Consider the following 16,801-nt stretch of genomic DNA (forward strand, 5'->3'; position numbering starts at 1 on the left):
TTGTGTTCTCCAACATGACAACGTGTGATAACGTCCAAGTTTCCCTCTACTTTCCAGATTTGGCTCCCTGCAACTTCCTTCTGTTCCCCAAAATCAGGTTCAAGCTGAAGGGTTGCGGTTTTGACATTGTGGAGGAGATCCAGTGTGAATCGCAGATGGTGCTTAACGTGTTCCCAAGGAGCGTTCCCAATGTGGCAGAAGTGAAGGGAGCGGCGTATGGCTGCACAAGTGTCCTGCTTTGAATAGGATGGTGGCGAGATTCAGACCTCGAGCTGTCTGAGTTGCTAGTGGGTGCGCTACATGCTGCAGCAAAACAAAACTTTGGTCTCTCTACTTGTACTGCAACTCGATATGTTTCCAACATAGAAAATAATATCCCAACGTATGAGTGCAGAGGAGGTTATGGACAAGGATTCATTTTACAATGTTTTGGCTGACTTGGATTTCCAGCTGTCTTTTTTTGAGTATACGGCTGAAGAAATGCACCAGAGAGGAGATGTGTTGCGGGGACCATCCGGTCAAAGAGCAAACAGAAGCAGAATCATCCTGCTGCCATGCATTTCAATGTGGGCAGTTTTTGTTGGATGCTGTCGCTCTTGCCGACTGACAGAACCTGTTGGTTCATTACTACGCGTGAAAGTTTTCTCCTTAACTCACGGTTGAAAGGATAATGACTATAAACTGGAAAAGGCAACTAAAACCAGCAGGGCTGAGAGGGTAGATGACCACTTAATATTTTTGTCACCTGTTTGTAACACCGGGTTAGTGTAGACTAGACCCAACTGCACAACTTATGATACAGAAAGTTCAGTTCAGACAGTTCAGGCACTGCTCAGAAAAACTCAGCTTTCTCTGTCAATGAAGCACACACTGAAGAATGCATCGCTTCAGGTGACTACATTTACCACCAACACTGAGTGGACATCTGCATAAAAAGGTGAATTTTTACTTTTAATTGTTTTGGAAAATGTATTATTGATGGTGTTCATAAAAGACTCGTGAAACTTTTATCCTTCATCAAAGTTAAAACTTGAGAAAGAGGGATGATTTAGAATTATGGCCACTACTTATTCATTAGAGATGAGATGGATCAAATTCATCTCCTAGATGTTAATCGTTGTAAAACTCTTCTCAGTGGGTCCTCTGACCTCCTTTCATGGTTTCTTTTTGCGCATGCAGTGAGGCGGGTTGCTGTGCGAACATGACTCGCAGGCATGTCCATGATATCTGGTGGTGGGGGGTAAATCGGCGTGCTATATCAACGTCCCTGCGCACTAAGTTTTAACTCCTCATTAATTAGATGAACGCATATGCAGGGTGGATTTTGGAGCCTGCAGCGCTGACTGCACACAGCTGCTACGACTACATGACAGTTGACAGCCTTGTGCACAGGGTGTGTATAAGTGTGTGTGTGTGTGTGCGTGAGAGAGTCCTTAAGTACACCTCTAGCATCAGAATCTATGTTGCCCCCATTAGTGGAAATAACTTCTTGCAGGTGTTTTTCTTGAGTGTCCAACAGTCTCTGACGTAGGCTTGACCACTCTTCAAGATGCTTGAGGGTTTTCTTGTGTGTCCTGCTGCCTGTTAAAGCCGATTGGAATCTGCACCACTTGTAGATGGTTTTTCTTACCTTGGATTTTTTTTTCTGGAAGGCTATAAAGAGCTCTTTTGATCTTGATATGATACCACACACTTCATTAGCAGAGAGATTATCAGACCCTATAGATTGCTGGAGGTTTAGATGTGACAGGTTCCATGTGTTGCTGCCCGAGGAGGTTCTAATAATTGGCACCTAATCTAGAACCCCTGATTCCACTTTGATGGATCTGAAGGTGTGTTGAATGTGAACTTACATTTTACGTTTGATTGATGTGTTTTTATTTTTGGAAGATTTAAAAAAATGACCACAAAATGTTAATTTTATCTGTTTTTTGTTTGAGTATATCACCTTTATCTGTAGGCATGAATATTTGCATGTTTAGTAATGTCAAAAAAGCCAACAATTTCCATATACTTAGTATGTCTGTGGGTTTGTCAATCTAAGTCACCCTTTTAAGATAAGATAAAACAAGATAATCCTTTATTTCACATGATTAATAGTAATCTAAGCCCTCTATAATTTAAAATGTTAAAAACAAGGTAAGAATTTTAATCTTCATGATTTCAGTACAGAGATTTTTCAAACGTTGCCTTTATGCAGGTTAAAAAAGAAGATGACTCCAAATGTACAACATACGTTAAGCAGATAAATGTTGTCTTTCTTTCATGTACCTGCTTCATTTGATAGAGTTCATTGTTCCCATTAAGAATCTACACTTTATGTTGTTGTATGGATTGTCTTTTTGGCTGGACTGCACCAGCAGGGCCCTGGAAAGGTGAACGTCTGTTGCTGAGTGAGTGCTCAAAGTTACGCGATAGGTCGGCCAAATGCTGGATGACCACTTCCTGTATCCGTTTCAAATGAAAAGCTCATCTTATCTTCTTAACCGCTTGGTCCAATTTGGATTATTGTGAAAGGAGAAAGCATCCCCGTTCCCTGCAACATCCTCCTTGTCCCGGAGGATCCGAAGCTGCCTCGCAATTTTTTTCCTTCGGTCATTACCCAGAATTCATCGCTATTGATCGGAGTAGGGATGTGGACTGACCGGTAAATAGTGAGCCTTGCCTTACTGCTCTTCTTCATTACAGTCTGGTACATTGACTTCATTACTGCTGCAGCTTTTCCAGCCTAATGAAATGAAAAGCCTTCTAGCGTTTCATACATGATCCAGACAAACACTAGGTCTTTTTAAACCTAGTCTTTTTATATTTTGGATAAGCCGAAGTTTAACAACTGTTGTTGTTATTGTTGTGACTGAGGTTCTGCTAGCTTCGGTGCATTAGTCCCAGCACATCTATGCAAACTGCTCGTAACACATCCGGCTCACTAAACACAAGAGTGCCCTTTCACCTTTCCAGCAACAAGCTTGCTTTTCCTATTTGTCGCATACTGTGAGGAGAGCCCAGCTGTGTGTGTGTGAGAGAGTTTGTTTGTGTGGTGTAAAGGGTCGGTCCCTTCCCATGTGCTGCAGTAAACGGGTCAGTGCGTCTCCTGGGTGAGCTGGACTACAGTCTGCTGCTCACTGACCTGAGGCTGCATGTCTGCACAGGACTGCGGGTGGTGCAGTGACCTCAGGTAGCAGATCGGCTGGAGGAAAATGAACGAAGGTATGTGTGTGTGTCGGAGTCTATCCGGAGCTTCGGTAACACCGAACTGCTTTAAGTTCAGGTCCTGGATTGAAAATTTGTTTTGTCCTTTTAGTGGCTTTCAGTATTTGTCCTTTAGGCACTGGCAGAATGGTATTAAACTGATATCAGTTTGTATCTTTGTACTCTCTTTAAACACTACTGATTTAAGCACTACATAAATGGCAGAGCAGCAACACACAAGCGTTAGCATAATATACAGTGCTGACCCAAATGTTAGGAACCATTAGACTCATTTTGAGCTCGTAGGGCTCGTAGCGAAGACCACTCTGTGGCTGGTCTTCTTACAGCTCCATTAATCACTTATTGATGTTGAATTAAATGAATGTAATGTGAGGGTCGCTTGTAGTGGGCGTGCAGTTCTTCACTCTACTATAAAGCATTTTTGACAGTGATCACAGCCAAATGCACCGGCCTGTAGAAACACAGATACAAATATACAGTTGGCGTCATGCCTGAGAACTGTAAGTGAACCCTTCTCTGGCCAGTGCAGCCAGCCTGGTGTTGTGCATGTTGGCTCACTGTCACGCGGTCATGGTTTACTGGGACACTTGAGTGCAACAATAATATTGTTAATGTTTTTTAAAAACTCGAGCTTTTTGCTACTATAACAAGTCAAATTGTACGTGGTGAAAAATGGCTGTCAGTTTACCAAAATTATCTATAAGTCAATCAAACCCGAGGACTAAAAGAGCCATTTGATTTCTTAGAAGTTGTGTGACCAGTCCAGTCATATATTTAAGCTCTTTTTGGATGGTTGAACAGTATCTCTAATCCTCTAATGTTTTAGTTGATGGTGGCTAAATGTCATGATTTCCAACAATTGCTCCCACCTCACTGGCCTGGTGTGTGGAACTGACAAGATAGTCAGTGTATGAGTTTCAGACTCCAGTGGACAAATTTATTCAACCATTTCAGTTTCATTCACAATGGACGTCAATTCATTCAACTTACTCAGTGGGTAAGCGAGGGTTGGATCTTACTGAGAACACAAGGACACTACGCCCGCCCACCTATACTGGAAACCTGAATGCACCTCAGACACGTCAATTAAACCAGGCACCCCCCCAGACATACCTAATATCTAATTAATTATGGAATTATTTTCATAAGGTCCACCGAACACTCATCAGAAAGAGTTAATTTAGCAAATGATATCATAATGACTTGTTGCAAAAATCTATTCACTGTATTTCATGAGAGAAGTTAATGCTTTCTGAAAGGGAGTTTATTGTTTCCAGCTCCCAGTGGCCCTCAGTGGTATTGAACTTTTAGGAACTTCCTCATTGGCTTCACTTTTCAGATCCATATACTGTCTAAGGCTGTGTCGTACTGTATTAAACATTTTGTACATGAGGCAGTTTCGTGTGTTGTTTCAGTCACTGCTTATCATTACTGTTGTCATACAGAAGTACACTTAACAGACATTATGCTCCTTATCAATACACAACATTAATGAACAAGACAGACAGAAGGTGGAAGGCTTTGGTCTACTGTAATGGGTTTTCTATTAAAAACCAAATGACAGAAGCACAATTTGTTCTTTGAAGGAAATGATAAAAGTTTGAAAAAAATATAAGACATCATTGGAGGCGTGCTGAGGAAAAGGACATCATTTTAAAATACATAGTAAAATAGGACATGAACAATTTGTAAAATATGATGATAAAAAGACAATGCAGTTATGAAATTTCTGGCATTTAAAAGCACAACGCAACAGACTTTGAGTTTTTTACAAGAACACTTTTCATGACGCAACATGTCAATATTTCGTGTTATGTGCTTCTATAAATTATTGAAATATAATAATAAAATCACTTTTCCATGACATATTTGATATGCTACTCTTTAGTAGATAAACTTCTACTGCAGTGTAGTTTTTCCTTTTTTTTTGTTAATGTCTGTTTTGATCATTTTGAAGCTGGCTGCTGGCTAAATAGAAAGAAATGGAAAGAACTACGTAACACTTTATTTCGGAGAATTCTACCTTCTTTCTTTCATAAAAAAAACAAACCACTTATTTTTTCAGGAAAATGCTGCCTATTAGAAATGATGGTAATTCTACTATAGTCACAACCCCACTGCTCTTTATTCCTCACAGCACCAACCTGCTCCATCTCAGACACATTTGGAATGTTTTGTTGTAGCCTACATGAGAGTATTACTTGTTTAGCTAATGGATGGCCATAATGATGATGATCCAACCCCCCTGTGGTGACATGTTTTCCTCCCTTTGGTTCTGCCACAGTAGCTCATCACTCCAGCAGCAGCACAGACTGTGAAGCAGTCCACCTGAACATGGTGCCAAATGTTCTGCTGAGTGCCAATATACTCTCGTTTTAGAAAGTGTGGCACTCAAGTTGTTTCATGAAGTATTTTTTTCTCACTTTATTCTCTTGCAATATGATGAAAATAAAACGCATACATTTTGAATGTTTGTCATTTTCTTACCATGAAAAAATTTAACAAATTATAACAAATTTTTTTGTGAATGAATGACTGGAAACAAAAGAAAGACAAAACATTATTGGAGGCGTGCTGATTTGGTGAGGGTAGTACCACCATGTGGCCATTTATTAAGCAATGAATTAAATCTCGAGGAGACCAAAACCTAAACATGTTGACTTTACTATAGTAGAAAAGAAGTACAGTAGATCAGACAATCATCAATCACAACTTTTTTTCTTAAAAAATAAACCAGTCAAAATAGCTGATTATTATCCTGTCAGTTTCACAAAACCCATCACTGATTTTATTATTCATACATGGGCATTTTCTTTTGTGATGTGTCAAAATGTCTCCTGTGAAAAGATATGAGCATTTATGGAATTTGTGTTCACTTTGCTTTTAGCTCTGTTTTGGTCCCAGCTCCTGAAATGAATATATGTCTCTTCAGGTTTTAAGAGCTTTTTGCTGAAATGGTTTAAAAAACAATGCTGAGGGTCAGGTTTGTAAGCCAAAATAACAAAACAATAAGCTGAAAAACACTAAAATACTCCTTCATATATGGTAATTTGATCAATGTTTGATATTGGAACATTGATTACAGCAGCTTTAAATCATCAGCTTCTGTTAGCGCTCTCTCTATGCTTTCAACTACATCCAGTCTTCATTCTGGGATCCTGGCTGGAGCCTATTGAAGCAAACATGTTGCCTTTGTAAAGCTAAAGTCAATGGCTGTCCCCTGGGAAGCCTGTTGTGAACAAGTGGAAAATGACAGGTTCCTGTCTGGTGTTCGCCAGCCTCTAATGTTCCTGTCTGGTCATCCAGAAGAGAAGCAACATGCAGCAGGTGCTACTGAACAGGGACAGTGACAGGGAGGGCAACAGAGGCAGAGAGGAGGGATAGAGGGACGGAGGAAGGAAATGGAAGGTGCTCCTGTCCGGTTTCCTGTACGGGTCAGTGCTTCTCACATGTGAATGCACACCTGACACATTTTTGTTCTGCCTCTCTTTTCCTTTTTCTCTTGTTTAAGTGGATGATTTATGCAACAACTCTACCTTGTAATGCTTATTTACTCCATCTTACAGGTGGAATAATGCATTTTTTCATGTTCTCCTACATTATTCTTCCATCTGCCTTCACCTGTCCTCGCCTCCGTCCCCCTGTAGGATGCGTTTGAAGTGCTGGTGGAGAACTATGAATTCAACGAGATCGAGGGCCCATGCCTGGCCTTCAAGAGAGCTGCATCTGTCCTGAAGAGTCTGCCCTCGGCGGTGCAGTGTCTGGGGGCCACCAAGGACCTGCCCTGCCTGGGGGAACACACCAAGGCTATCATGGAGGTAAGGCCCATGTTCTGCATGCAGACAAAGTTTACTCAATTCAGAATCCAGCTGACAGTCAATACATCTGTTTTATATTTTGCGAGCGGTGCTGTCACGAAGCAACAGAATTTAATTTATGCAGCCGTAGTAAATGGAAAGGACTGCGGACTTTTTAATGAAATTAAATCCTAAATTGTTGTCATCATTCCACGACTGTTCATCTTTTATCATCTGGGTTTGATTTTCTGACATCAAAGCTCGTGAAAGTTTTCAGAAGCCAACTCTCAAACTTTCAAACCAGCTACACTTTAAAATTATTTTGCAAACAAATAATGATGCAATGTTTACTGTGATTGATTACATCTTCCAACATGCAACTTCCAGGTCTCTCTCATCAACTCTCATATAAGGCAGTAACACTGACCACTTTGCAATGGTAGTTTATCGGTGAATAAAAGACATGTACATACGCTATTTACTGATATGACAACTAAGCTATTCCACTAAGTTACCACAGCGAGTGCATTTGAGAGCAAATTTTGCTTTCATTTTTTTTGTATGTTGGTGGCTCTGTCACATTAGTTTATGCCACTTCAGTTAAAAAGACGTTTCACTATTTGTCTGTTTTTTTCAGTTTTGTGAAGGATTGCAGAAACACTTAAATGTTTACTATGAATTACTATTTACTACAGTGACTTCATCCAACTGTTTCCCCGCCTATGTTGATAATAAGAGCAGGAAGTTCTTGCTAGGTAGTTACAAGAGAGACAGGAACAGAGCACATGAAGATAGTTGTGATGGGATGAATTTCCCCACTGTGGGATTAATAAAGTCAATCTTATCTTATTTTATGTTACTGACTATTGCAGACTGTTTGTTTTCTGATTGAATCGTAAAATCATAATTGAAATTTTGTAGTCTCATATACCTTTGTTGCACACTGAGACACACAAAGGTACATCCATGAGTACATCGATTTAGAATAAATCCTTAACCATAAATCAACCTACTAAAATATTACAGTTGCTATTGCAAGTGATCGTACAACAGGGTGTGCATGAACACAATAATAAACCAACACAATAAAAATAATACATGAAAAAAGGGGGTGTACAGTGTCCATTATGCACAACATTACTGTGGCCCCCACACCTTTAAAAAAAAAAAACCTCAGCAATACATCGAGGTGGGCTTCGGCCCTGCATTATACAAAAAACTAATATTTGTTGAAAATGTTGGTTGAGCTGCTGCGTAAATTTAAAGTTATGAAGTGAATCAAACATAATGCACATGTACCACAAGTTAGTAAGGAAAGATGGAAAAGAAAATGCACTCAAATCACACCAGGCTCATAAAGATTAAAGTGAATATGATACCATCCTCAACCTTGAAAAGCACTACACAACAGGGGACCTCGGATTCCAGGGCTGATCGATGTGGGCCGAGTTACTAAAATCACCAAATGTTTATTAACGGTTCTGAACAAATATTCTGTTTCCTGCTGTTTGAGTTTCTTGTGTGCAGCTGAAATTAGTGAGCTTTGTTTTTAAAATGAAGGTTTCAAAGTCAGAACAGATTAAGAGATGGACAAACACATTGTACTTGTTGACAGCAAGAACCTAAAATAACACCAGCATTCTCCTTTTGATAAAGTTGTTCCAGTGGGACCGCAGAGCTTTAAGGAGGTGTTGTTTACAAAGTATTTCACACCATCAAATTATTTTTTGGTGGCATATTCCTTTAAATTTTGCTCAACAACAATGTAGCTAAATCAGTAACCATCTCTCTCAAGGAGAGGCCAAAGTGGGATTTCATCTTGCAGAACCCATTTGCTGTCTGGCATTGAAGGTTAAAAGAAATTCAATGTTGAGTTTAATCTTTTGAGAATATATGAAAAGTACTTTTTAAATTTCAGGTTGACAGACACTCAAGCAAAAGTTTCTCTATACGTCAGACATCAGACAAATTTATTTTGTCTTTGAGTAAAAAAATAAAAGTCCTTTTGGGTCACTTCATTCCCTCACCTACAGTGGAGCTCAGGGCAGAAATCATGGCAGGCTGTCAGGGAAAGTGGTGAAAAATGTTTGCTTGGAGAAAACGGCGAGTCCCTGTAGGATAACAAGGTGAGCTCTGCAATCCAACTCCCTGACACGTTAAACCTAACATACACACAGCGGGTCTCGAGTGCAACTTTCCAAATCTGTCAAATCTGTCAGCGCCGAGGCAGATTCATGAAACAAAATAACATAAATGTCCCACGGAGACCAAATTAGACTGCCAGAGAATGACCTCTCCCGCTTGTTGTTCTTCCACAATGCAGACGCACGCCTGGCGGCGAGTTTTTCTTTCGCTAGGTTGTCGCTTTTGAACAGATCGACGCTCAAAACAAGAAAATGACATGACACGCAAAACAAAGTGAAACCAAACAGAGTAAAAACAAAATGTTTGATGTGCCTGTGAACATCGGAGTGACACTCTGTCAGCTGCGGCTGAACCGCTCACTGCTGACTGAGCATCCAAAGTGGGGGAAAGATATGAACCTACTGACATGAAAGTCTGGGAGCACTGAGGCAGAGTTGGGGATGAATAGTCAGTATGTGTTTTCTGCATGTGTGTGTGTGTGTGTGTGTGTGTGTGTGTGTGTGTGAGAGAGAGAGAGAGAGAAAAGAAGAAGTGTGTCTTTCCCAGAGCAGGGAGTGTGTTGGAGCATTATCCTTGTGTTTGAGGTTGGCCTTAGCTGGAGGCTTGAAAAGCAGAGGTGGACGCGTGGATGCATCATTGAGCAGTGAAGGCTGCTTCAAAACTGCACTGTACTCACACTGTGGATCTGTGGTCCACTGGTTCATTGATACCGCTGTCATTCCTTCATACACAGCCTTTTAAATGCACGCACATTCTTATTGTAAAGCACAAATACAGAGGAACACTTTCACACTCTCCCCTGAGAGCAGCTGATACTAACCAGTTAACTACCACCTGAATTTTACGCCCTCACATAATGAAGACATTTAAAATGTGACCAGCAAATTAGCTGGTGCTCTGCAGAGAGCGGCAGACAATTAGACGCCGAGCAAAGTTGTTTCAGAGCAAACAAAAGAAGCGAGGGAAAACATTACCCAGGGATTTTTTTTTATGCATGCCATAAAACCGGCATTAATCCCAAAGTTTCACAGCACTAAGGTTGTTATTTCTTGAAAAGAAAAGAAATGGAAATGAGGACACCTGGAAATGTTTTTTCAAAATGGGTTTCAAATTCGGGGGCGACTTGTTAATAGTTGAACAGAAAGGAGGGGAAAACATGCCGATGCAGACGTCGCTTCTCTTAATAACATCAGCTACTTTTATGTGTTGCAGGAGATCATTCAATGTGGCCGTTCATTTGCAGTCGAGAAAATACTCTCTGATGAAAGGTATCAAACACTAAAGGTCAGTGGATGAAAAAACTTTGAGAAAATAGGCTTTCTTGCTTTTTAAATGCTGTGAAATAGCTTTGCGTTTGCCCTCTCTGTAAGGACACAGAGCTCCTCGAAACTGTGAATGCTAACCTCTTCTGAGAAGAGCCTGTCATTTTCAGAGCTTGTCTCCTTGATTACGTCCTTACCTCGTTTCCTGCCAGCTGTTCACGAGTGTGTTTGGGGTTGGACCGAAGACGGCGGAGAAGTGGTACCGCAGAGGGCTGCGCTCATTCAGCCACATTCTGGCAGATCCCAGCATTCGTCTAAACCGGATGCAACAAAGTGGTACATCAACATGTCACAGTCTTCACTCTGTCACTTCACAAATTATTATAGAAAATCTCCTCCTCCAGTTTGCTTCTAAGAGAGACTCATAGGCGGAATTTCTCCAGGGGGGCCGGCGTGTCATTTGGGACTTTTTTATCCTTTTTAATCCCAAAGGAGGCTCCTTATGGAGCAGAGTAGCTGTAATATATTTTCTCTAAAGTGAAATGAGATATGAAAAAAAAACAAAAAAAACAATGGAAAAGGCAGCAGGGATGTTCTTTAAAAAAAAATAATCAATGAATAGTGACTGCTCGCTGCAGAATTCATACGAGTTCTCATCAATCAAGCCGGGGCAGAGTGGGCCGTCAAAGCAAAGGCCATGAGAGGTCGCTAAATAACAGTGGGAGAGTTATGATTTGTTTGACGTGTTTGTGGAGGATTTTGGTTCATGTTTCTGCGGGGTCTCATTCTCTATTGCTTTTGGAATATTGTTATTTGGTTCAATTACAGAGTTTGGATGCACATTTTCTTGGATGGTTTCCAGAACAAGAGCAAATTAATTAGCTGCTAAAAAAATTTGAACAGCAAAGAGCCACAATAGCTCGATTGGGTCCGGTCTACATCCAGGACATGGTCCAACCTTACATCCCAGCCAACTCCCTCCGCTCTGCTTCTACCAATCGGCTTGTTTCTCCCTCACTGAGCTAAACACTCTACTAAATCACGACTGTTTGCTGTCCTGGCTCCTAAATGGTGGAATGAGCTCCCCACCGACATTAGGACAGCAGAAACTCTGTACATCTTCCGCCGCAAACTAAAAACACTCCTCTTCCGACTTTACCTTGAACAGCAGAACTTTAGTAGTTTAAAATGACACTTACTGATGGCACTTTGTAGTTTGGCTTTCTTGAAGAAATTGTATTTTCTTGATTCTTGTTGTTCTGGGTTTTGTACCCTCATGGTTGAAATGCACTTATTGTAAGTCGCTTTGGATAAAAGTGTCAGCTAAATGAAATGTAATGTAATAGTGGCTCTGAGAGGCTGCACTGCTCAATGTGAAGAAAAACAAACTGGTTAATAGATTAAAGCAGAAAAAAAAAAATGTTTGATCTGTAGCAGGATTTTATCTTCAGCAGTTGTGGTGAGGTAATAAAATCAATGTTTTTAGCCCTATCTGAAACATGTTTCAGTGAATGGCAATACTACTTGGTCAGTGTTTGGCCCTGACTTATTGTGTTGCCATGAAATTTGGTACAAGCAATTCCCACCCCCTTTTCCATTTGTCCAACACTTTGATATTCAACTAAAAACTTCCCAACAATATTTCACAATGGCACAACTATCAATAGTGGAATTGTTGCAATGTTGCAATGCAACGTTTAAACTCTGAACCGAGCCCTCTCACACCTGATCTATTATACTTGGTCTTTAGAGTAACCATGACTTCATCAGAAATTGTGCAGCTGCTTCCAACCTTGTCACTTTTGGTTTTGAGTCATAGACTATTTTAAGTATCTTTTTTTTTTTTACTTTATTAACATGCAAAAAACTCTATTAGTAATAAAACATGTATTTTATTGAAAAAAGAAAAGTAGGTTTATAACATGTAGGTAGAAAAAATAGCTACCCATCATTGAGGATGACTTAATTTGGTTGTTTTATTCTCAAAAGTTACAAATGAAGAAGGCCTGCTGGGGAATACCAATTTCTTTGTCCAATGACCTTGCTCCCTGTCAATTATGAAAACTTATGTTGACTTTGTGACAATTTTAGCCTGTTAGCATGCTAGCATTTCGAGGTTTGAGGACCTATTTCACTTTATCCACAGCTTAAACCTTTGTTATGTCCAGAGATCCATCTGATCTCCACGATGCTATGAATCTCAACTATACAGCTGCTGTCATTAACCTTGTATTTATTGTTTACTTTGTCAGAGGACTTTATGACCATAAAATGATCAAAAAGACTTGATGGATGTCACAGTCAGAACGGTGGGAGATTAGGTCAGCTGAAGTCAACGAGAATGTCATTAATTTTGAAGGTATTTGGTCATAAACCAAAGTGTAAAATATAAAATGATGACTTGTTTAAAAGGGAGGGCATCAACAAATTTAAAAAATACAGTACTAAATGTTGGCACCAGACTGCATGGCGATCCATCAACACACCACAAATGTGCTACAGGAAGACTCAGTGAGCTTCATCCTGTGGAAACCATGCATGAATAAAATGACACATGTTGAGTGTTTCACTCTGGATTAAAAGTGATGGACCTGCTGCTAGACTGCTGTTGTCATACATAGACCCATGACTCTATGGCTTCAAAATAATGCAAATAAACTGGAGGAAATGCAGTTTAAACAAAGTTCCAGTTTAGAGCAAACATCGGCAGCGACTATATTCTCAAAGGTGATGCAATAATCCAATCTGATACAAGCTGAATGAACAGAAATACAGCAAGATAGGAACAACCAGGCACGCAGATAACAACAGCTTCGATTGGACTCAGTGACAGAGATCCCACGAACTGCATTCGTTTTTAAATGAAACACTGATATGCATCTTTTCATTTGTCTGCTGCTCAGGAGTTTGCTGGATGCACATGGACTACAGTAGCACTGCATGAGGTGGTAATTCAAAACAGTAAATTGAACCACTCGCAGGTTCCCATTCTGTTTAAAACTCCACCCGAGTATTATGCTGACAGACATCTTCATCAAACGGGTCATAATCCATCACTGGGAACACCGCAATCTCCACTTCGTGCAGAGAAATAATGCAACGTTTTGACACCCTGATCTCGCCACTGTATTCTGTAAATCTTAAAAGAGCAGAAACATGAATTATGCCTGCAGTACAGACAAAAATATCATTAAAGGTTTTTGTAATTAATTGGCGGTGCAGCTCTGTTCGTCGAAGGAAAAGAAAAGAGAATGAATGCTTTTCATGTACCACATAGAGAGGAGAAAATACAAAGTGAGATGCATGAAAATCAATGAGATACCCATCAATCCATCATTTATAATTAAGCGCAGTTTCTACGGTGACTCTAATCCTCTTGTGCAGGCGTACACCGCGAGTCGCCTTCCATCAGCCGGCAAAGCACATCACATTTTTACCTTTACTTTTAATTCACCCTGACTCTCCACTTCCCCAGAGCAAATGGCTATGATTGATGGCTGGCTCCCAGGCTAATAACCACGTGGTCTTTTCCCTGCAGGTTTTCTGCATTATGGAGACATCTCCAGGGCTGTCAGTAAAGCGGAGGCTCATGCCCTGGGGAACATTATTGACGAAGCTGTCCATGCGATCACACCGGACGCCATACTCGCACTGACAGGTGGCTTTCGCAGGTACAAGACTTGTCTCCTCCTTTCAGTGTTGCTTTTGCAGATGAAATAGCAGTCCACTTTCTATTTTTTATTTTTTTTTTGTCCCCGCTACGATTTAATTCATTTTGGTTATGTACAGGGAAACACAAGGACAATAGAAAAGTCTCAAGAGGTTTTTTTTTATTCCCTTGTGACTAGTCTTTATTGCTAACTGCTGTCAGAGCAGATAAGTCACAGTGTGAGTGTGTGGGTAGATGCATCCTGCAGTTTTTGAAGAATTATTAGATAAAATGGACTATTGTGACATTTAACGCTGCAGATTATCCCCATCTCATCCTTTTGTTCTTGATCGTAAAAGAAAAAACTGTAAAGCGTAGGCCAATCAAGTTTTTAATTTACATTAAGACACTCAAATGCATTACTGTCAGTCTCAGAGTGTGTGATGAGTGCTCTTGTAAAGCTACCTGCTGAGTGCAACTATTTGCTCACAGCCGGTGCCTCCCCCTGTTGCCACCTCTTTGTGCCGTTCTTTTTTTTTTTTTATGTGCAGCGCTTTGTGCCTGAGTAAGCGTGGAGCACTCCGCTCTGTGGTGTTGTAAAAATCCAGCTATAACCAGTGGCGTGTGAGGTAAATAATTCAAAAGCAGTCTGGCAGTAAGGACAGGCGCTTGCTTGCCTCTCAACAGGGGTGACAGAGCTGCCACAGCTTCACTGATGGTCTTTAATAGTGCCTGGGCGACAAACATTACATTTTTCCACAGTTTTCCTTTTTCTCTGAAAACCTTTTAAAACATTCCCTTCTCTGTATTCAGTATATTCTAACATATTCCTGCGTGTTTGGTACATACTTACCATACATTAACTTTAAAATGAGACTGAGTAACTTTCTAAACAGGGACCATTGTGTGAAACAATTGTGAGATAATCCCACAGCACAACATATCTCCTGCTAAAATGCTAAGCTTCTTAAACAATAGCACAAGCAAAAAGGGTCATAAAGTTTTCACGGTTTCACACGACATAAACATTTTAGTGTTGAATAGATTTTTGTTTTTCTATAACTGATCTTTTGTCACAACTCCAAAAAAAGACACAACAGAAGCCAACAGTATGACTCAGGATGCAGAGATAAGGACAAACATCTAGGAAGGGGAAGTCAGACAAATTGTGAAGAGGTAGTTGCATTCATGCAAACTGAAATAGACAGATGCAATGAGTTCTTCTCAAAAGTCAACTTGAATCTTGAAATGTAGACTTTATTCTTGACATTTCCACTTATTGTGGCCATAACACTCAACTGTAGTTTAACCACCAGCAACACTTCAGCTGTGAGCATTTCCTCTGTGCCGTGCACTGTGACTATAGACTGCATACAAAAGTGGAGGTAGCCTCCGGGTCTGTAAAATGAGGCTAGTGTGGAAGTGCCTTAAACGGCAATACCACCGAGGACCACTAGGACTTGGCTCCACAAAGGCTGTGGCTACATAGACTCCCATTCAACTTCTCTTATAAAATACAAAGCCAATGCATTTTTTTTTTCACAATTCAAAAAAATGTCATTCATTAAAGTCTCTCCTTCTTATTAGTTTTTCTGGTGGTCCATTTGAAAATAATCTCATCATTAATTAGATAATAGGCCTCAAATAGCGGTATGTTTGGTGGCGTGTCTGTTGACAGGCTTGTGGTATAGTCAGCTTTCCACTACAGGAGGGCGGGCCTAGTGTCCGTGGAGATTGAGTCCGATCCACCGCTCCCTCCTCCCCAATTATCCAAATATGGTCACTTCTGGCTCCACACAAGAGGCTTCAGAATGTCAGTTCACAAACCAATGGGTTACATCCCTGGTGGTTGCCACTGCTCCTAATACAACTTCAACTTTATGTTTAAGAGGAAAATTGTGTTAATTGTCACCTCAAAAAGTTATACAGCCTCACTTTCATGCCAGGAGTGCAGTGTATTTAATTTGTCTCTGTGGTTCCAGGTTCACAGCTTTCCTGAGTAAAGATGGTCAAACAGCAGAAGAAAAAAATTCAATATCTGTAATCTTCAGAAGGATAAATGGCAGCTGGAGTGATATCTGATTATGTAAATAACTGGTCCTCAAGGGGAAAATGTGGTTGGAGAGAGCAGGGAACTGATTAGAGCATCATGGACAGTTAACATCAAGGATGACGGGGAGGAACAGCTCGAGATTTATGGGGCCAGGAGTCTGCTGCAAAGTATAAAGTGGCCTTTGAGAGTGCTTTTATGGCCACAAACTCACAGAGATGAAGCACACATTCACTTCGTCTCATATTCAGTGGGAATATTACATGAGACCTAATTGGAATCACGCCGAGCTGTAATTAAGAAATGATGACTTGAACATTATCAGCCGGTAAGTAAGTAATTTACCTTTATCTGGTTGAAAAGCATATTCTCCAGACATGATTTAAACACAGCGGGAGGCCATATAAGACCCGTTCCTCCATAAGAGTTCATATGCTCTCTAAGATGCCAGCGGCACCACTAATAATCCACTTATTCTCTTCAGTGTGACATATTTGAAAATGTTCCCCTCTAAAGTCCTGTCAAAGCTCGATTTAATTACCTATAATTTCCAGCGTGATGTTGAGTTTCTTATTAGCTTCATCCTTCCAGCCGATCGCCCCTGTCAAAAATGGAAATACAGTTGCACTATATACCTCTTAAAACAGATATTTTCGTCTCCGGCGTATCTTTAATCTCTGGAGAAGAT

At 40.4% G+C, this 16,801-nt stretch overlaps 1 protein-coding gene across 1 annotated transcript in view; it reads left to right on the forward strand.

Annotated features, from left to right (window-relative positions):
- dntt (deoxynucleotidyltransferase, terminal) overlaps positions 1 to 16,801 on the forward strand; it is an 88,612-nt gene that overhangs the window by 14,482 nt on the left and 57,329 nt on the right. The window contains exons 4-7 of the mRNA XM_069145241.1: positions 6,858 to 7,028; positions 10,365 to 10,436; positions 10,627 to 10,750; positions 13,953 to 14,085. Coding sequence (XP_069001342.1) covers positions 6,858 to 7,028; positions 10,365 to 10,436; positions 10,627 to 10,750; positions 13,953 to 14,085 — 500 coding nt within the window. The remainder of the gene's footprint in view (positions 1 to 6,857; positions 7,029 to 10,364; positions 10,437 to 10,626; positions 10,751 to 13,952; positions 14,086 to 16,801) is intronic.

This window comes from Embiotoca jacksoni, unplaced genomic scaffold (assembly GCF_022577435.1).
Source record: "Embiotoca jacksoni isolate LCO1_2020_lvr unplaced genomic scaffold, fEmbJac1.0.p SCAF_12, whole genome shotgun sequence".
Taxonomy (NCBI): Eukaryota; Metazoa; Chordata; class Actinopteri; family Embiotocidae; genus Embiotoca; species Embiotoca jacksoni.